At 48.6% G+C, this 5,660-nt stretch overlaps 1 protein-coding gene across 1 annotated transcript in view; it reads left to right on the forward strand.

Moving 5' to 3' along the window:
- The window catches only part of POMP (proteasome maturation protein), a 14,650-nt gene that overhangs the window by 7,386 nt on the left and 1,604 nt on the right, over positions 1 to 5,660 (forward strand). Inside the window, exon 4 of the mRNA XM_006027490.3 lies at positions 2,119 to 2,220. Within this exon, the coding sequence (XP_006027552.1) occupies positions 2,119 to 2,220 (102 nt within the window). The remainder of the gene's footprint in view (positions 1 to 2,118; positions 2,221 to 5,660) is intronic.

Consider the following 5,660-nt stretch of genomic DNA (forward strand, 5'->3'; position numbering starts at 1 on the left):
GGGCCCACCCACTACAGAAAAGCTGTGCACCAATTGGAGAGAGTCCAGCAGAGGGCAACAACAATGGTGAAGGGGCTGGAGGACATGACTTCTGAAGAGAGGCTGAGGGTACTGGACTTATTTAGTCTGGAGAAGAGGAGCCTGAGAGGAAATTTAATAGCAGCCTTCAACTACTTAAAAGGGGGTTTGAAAGAGGATGGAGCTAGACTGTTCTCAGTGGTGGCAGATGACAGAACAAGGAGCAATGGTCTCAAGTTGCAGCAAGGTAGGTTTAGGTTACAAATTAGGAAGAAGTGTCTATCGCACTAGGAGCATAGTAAAACGCAGGAGCAGGTTACCCAGAGAGGTTGTGGACCCTCCATCCTTGGGAGGTTTTTGAGACCCAGCTAGACAAAGCTTTGGCTGGGGTGATCAAATTGATGATGGTCCTGCTTTGAGCTGTGGGTTGGACTACATGATCTCCTGAGGTCCCTCCCCATCCTGATTTTTCTATGATTCCCTCCTTGTCCACTCAGAATGGCAAAACAGGGGTAGGAAAAGGTGATGTTGCTGCTGGAGGTGAGGAAAGAAGAGCAATACCCAGTTGGCTGTATACATGCCCGGAACAGCCCCATCAGAAGCTGTGCGCTGGCCAGGGCTGGGGTTGAGCTGCTGAGCTGGTGGGTGCAGGCAGGAGCATGGCATGGGCTGCTCTAAACAGAACGCTGCAGGGGCAGCTGCAGACTGTTGGAGCTCTGTTGCATGTGCCACTTCCCCCCGCCCCCTTCACCCCCTTCCTCCCCTCACTCCCAGCTAGCTTCTGGGACCTAGCACCCAAGCTGCCCCCTCAGACATGCATGCACGCACCCCTCCATATACATATACCCTCTAACAGGGCAGGGGCATGCAGGGAGTGGATCACAGTTTGGCTCAAGCCCAACAAACTGACCCTGTGATCCCAACCTCATCTGCCCCAAAACACTGTTCCCCACCCAGTTAAAGCCCCATAGGGAGTTTGGGTGAGTTGTTGGAGGGGTGCGGGTTGCTGACCTGGCCTGTGACAGCTCATCAAACTATATGTGACCCTTGTGCCCAGATAATTGCCCACCCTTGCTTTATAGGCTCAAGGTACTCCTCCACAACTATTCTGAATTTAGTAGTAACTTCTTCATATGTGAGCAGAAGGCACTCCTCCTTTTCCCTGCACAAGAGAGATTTGCGCCCCTGCCTTTGCCTGGATGCATGGGTCCCAGGAGGCACACCTTGCCCCCTAGGAAGCATTGGGATAAGGGAAGCACTTGCTGTATTCTGGCTGCGGTGGTTGTATTGCTGGTCTGGGCCCTTAGGTGGGTCAGCAGGACTAATCTCATGGCTGCCACTGCCATCAGGGTGGGCTGCCATGGGCTACCCTCTACCTGCTGCAGCCACTTCCAACTCCAGCCTTGCATAGTGTCTCCTAGAAATAGAAGTGTGGCAGGGCATCACCCTTAAAAGGATCTCACAGCACTTCAGTTGAGAATCTCTTATCTAGACTAAGCATTTACTTTTCTGAATTATATGTTGAAAAAAGTATATAACATATATTTAAGAGAATTAATGCCTAGTTTCTGGGGCCCTATAAACTTCTAGTGCTGGATTTAGGAGAGAACGTGTCAATTTATTTATTTATTTTTTTTAAAACAATGGTCAAAACAGGGACATGAGTTGTTTGCCAGTTTCTAAGGCCTGCTTTGGTTTTTCATTTTAAATCAAGTGACCTGGCTTTTCTATTTCTATATTGCTAATGTTTTTATTGCTAATGTTTTTATTAACACTTGTTTCGAATTGAATAGTTTTGAATACAGATCAATACATGTCTATACTACTGGAGTCAAATATACTCTGCCAAAAATAACACAACAGGTAGGGTTGACTTTACGACTAGACCAGTGAGATTTGCTCTCTCACTTAAAAGAAAATATGTTAATGTTTGGGTATTTTTCATGTACACCAAGTTGTTGGTAAGCAATATCTGTTTTCTGTATTTCCATTTGTTGGTGATTTGATTCATTAGCATGTTCACTGAAAAATAATTTTAAAAATACTTTTTCTGTCACTGTTTTTGAAGACATCTCTCTCAAAAACGTTTTCTCGTTATAGTTTCAACCAAATCAGGATAAAATGAATTTTGCAACACTGAGAAATATTCAAGGACTCCACGCACCTTTAAAGCTGCAAATGGAATTCAAAGCAGTGAAACAGGTAGGCCTTTTTAGTTATTTTGGGAGAATAAATTGCTTCAGTTAACTTCTGCATCTGGAAAAGGGTTCTTTTAGGAGCATCTGTTTACTTCAAAATATATTGGATAACTGCTTAAAGCAAACTCTTAACATAGCTCTTTCAATAATTCAATTACATTTAATACTTTACATCTTAGAAACTTTCAGAGTTGCTGCTTCAGTTAACAACAGGTAAAGTAGGGTTGAGCAGGTTAACTTTGGGTGTTCTCCCTTTCTGTAAAATTTAGCAGAGCCACAGGAATGCAGTATTGGTTCCTAAAAACAATAATCTTTGTCCTGCCTTTCATGCAAAGCTTTTGAACTTCATAGGAAGGGAATCCCTGCTCTTGCAGATGAGAGGAATTTGTGGGACTGGAAAGAGAAAGGAAGATGTCAAGATTACAAATTCTCTGCCCCTCCTCCTTTCAATATTTTCTGATTCTGTGATCGTCAGGGAACCTGGTTTTCCCTGATAAAAATTTGCAAATTCTATGATAACGTCAAAATCAGTGATTTAAAATTAATTATAGTTTCATGGTAGGTAGGGATGGAAGGGACTGGAGCAGATCATCAAGTCTGACCCCCTGCCATGGCAGGAAAGAGTACTGGGGTCAAACGACCCCAGCAAGGTGTTCATCCAGCCTCCTCTTAAAGACCCCCAGGGTAGAAGCCAGCACCACTTATCTTGGAAGTTGGTTCCAGATCCTAGCCGCCCTGACTGTGAAGTAGCACCTCCTGATATCTAGTCTAAATCTACCCTCTGCCAGCTTGTGACCGTTATTTCTTGTCACTCCTGGGAGTGCTCGGGGGAACAGGGACTCCCCCAATGCCTGCTGGTCCCCTCTAACTAGTTGGTAACAGGCCACTAGATCCCCCCTCAGCCTTCTCTTGTGGAGGCTGAGCAGGTTCAGGTCCCTTAGCCTCTCCTCATAGGGCCTGCCCTGCTGCCTCCTGATCATGCGAGTGGCCCTCCTCTGAACCCTCTCCATGTTGTCCACATCCCTCCTGAAGTGCGGTGCCCAGAACTGGATGCAGTACTCCAACTGCGGACCAGTGTTTCATAGAGGGGAAGGATCACCTCCTTGGACCTGCTTGAGATGCATCTGTGGATGCACAACAAGGTACGGCTAGCCCTACTGACCGTGACCTCGCATTGTCGGCCCATGTTCATTTTGGCATCAATAATGACTCCAAGATCCTTTTCTGCCTCTGCACTGACAAGAAGGGAGTTCCCAGCCTGTAGGTATGCTGCTGGTTCTTCCTCCCCAGGTGCAGTACCTTGCACTTGTCAGTGTTGAAACCCATCCTGTTCTCATCTGCCCACCCCTGTAACCTGTCTAGGTCCAATTGCAGCCCATTCCTCCCTTCTTAGTGCCCACTTCCCCCCACATCTTAGTGTTGTCTGCAAATTTGAATAGGGTGCTTTTTACCCCCTTGTCCAAGTCGCTGATGAAGATGTTGAACAGTGCAGGCCCAAGGACCAAGCCCTGCAGAACCCCACTGCCCACATCACTCCAGGTCGAAAATGACCCGTCCACCACCACTGTGGGTGCAGCCCTCCAGCCAGTTAGTGACCCAATTGACTGTGTAGGTGTCGATGCCACAGTCCCCTAGTTTTTTAATGAGAATGGGGTGAGAGACAGTGTCGAAGGCCTTCCTGAAGTCCAGAAAGACTACGTCCACTGCTACCCCTGCGTCTAAGGATTTTGTGACCTGGTCATAGAAGGCCACCAGGTTGGTCTGACAGGACCTGCCTCTAATGAACCCATGTTGGTTGCCCCTAAGCACAGCCTCCCCTGCTGGCCCCTCATGGACATGCGCCAGGATAATTCTCTCAAAAAGCTTACCCAGGATCGAGGTAAGACTAACTGGCCTATAGTTTCCTGGGTCCTCCTTCCTCCCTTTTTTGAAAATGGGAACCACTTTCCCCCTTTTCCAGTCCTCCGGCACAATGCCAGAGCACCATGAGTGCTCATAAAGCCATGCCAGGAGTCCCGCAATGACCTCTGCTAATTCCCTCAGCACTCTGGGGTGGAGGTCATCAGGACCAGCTGATTTAAATATGTCCAGTCCCTCCAGAAGTTCCCTGACTAGATCCTCACTGACCCTAGGTCTGGGTGCACCTCCCCTGGGGCCTATGGAGGTCCCTGTTTGGGGGTTGACCCGGTCCCTGCTCAGGAAAATGGAGGCAAAGAAATCGTTAAATAGGTTAGCCTTGTCATCTGGTGTGACGACTAGATTTCCTAGCACTTCTTGCAGAGGCCCCACATTACCTGGTACCTTCTTTTTACCCACTATGTATTTAAAAAAGGATTTCTTGTTGTTCTTGATCCGGGTAGCTAGTCCCAGTTCCATCTCCGCCTTGGCCTTCCTAACCACCCCCCTACAGCCCTGAGCAACCCAGGTATAGTCCTCCCTGGTGATGGCCCCTCCCTTCCATTGGGTGTACACCTTCCTTTTAGCTAGGAGACGTTCCCGTATGCTTTTGGTGAGCCATGGGGGCTTTTGCGCCCTCTTGCCTCCTTTGATCCGTGTTGGGATTACCTCCCTTTGGGCTTGGACTTTTGGTGAGCCATGGGGGCTTTTGTGCCCTCTTGCCCCCTTTGATCCGTGTTGGGATTACCTCCCTTTGGGCTTGGAGGATCATCTCCTTAAGGAACGACCACTCTTCTTGGACTCCTCTCTCCTCCGGGACCTCAGTGCCTCCCTGACTATTCTCCTTACCTCATTGAAGTCTGCCCAAATTTAAGGCCCCCAACAGCCCTCCATCCTCACACACACAGGCACAGATACACACAGACATACACACACAACACCCCCCACCCCCCCGCAGGTAGGTGTGTGTTGGGTGGAAAAGGGGGGGGGTTCGGCCCAAGAAAGGCTCAGGGGGGAGTGCATCTCTGTGCCGCACTGCCACTGCCCTGTGATCCTGGCTCCAGTCCTGCCTTCCCATCCTGCCCCCCAACACCACTCCCTCCACCTGCAGCCCCATCCCACCCCCCAGCTGAGTTCACCCTGCTTGTGGGGGTCCAGGCCACTTAGAGAGTTTTGGTGAGCTGTTACGGGTGGGAGGCGGGTGTGCTGACCTGGCCTGCAACAGCGCACCCAAACTCCCTAAATGGCCCTCTAGCCCAAATAATTTCCCACCACTGCTCCAGCCAGGAACCTCTCTGGCTTAAAGTCCCAGCCAGAGCATTGGCACAGCCTAGTCACAATGCCCAGCCTTGGCTGCGCTAACTCCCAGGAACCCAGAATACTGTGAGAAATGTATACAATATAAAATTGTAGCATAGCTGTTGACATGGTTTTTTTTAATTTCTGATTATTGAGTTAGAAAAAAGAATGTTGGAAATAAAGTAGCTAGTCATATATTGAAAATTAACTTGCTGCTTGTTCATCTGAACTCTTTACACAAGGGAAAGA

The sequence above is a fragment of the Alligator sinensis genome, unplaced genomic scaffold (assembly GCF_000455745.1).
Source record: "Alligator sinensis unplaced genomic scaffold, ASM45574v1 scaffold84_2, whole genome shotgun sequence".
Taxonomy (NCBI): Eukaryota; Metazoa; Chordata; order Crocodylia; family Alligatoridae; genus Alligator; species Alligator sinensis.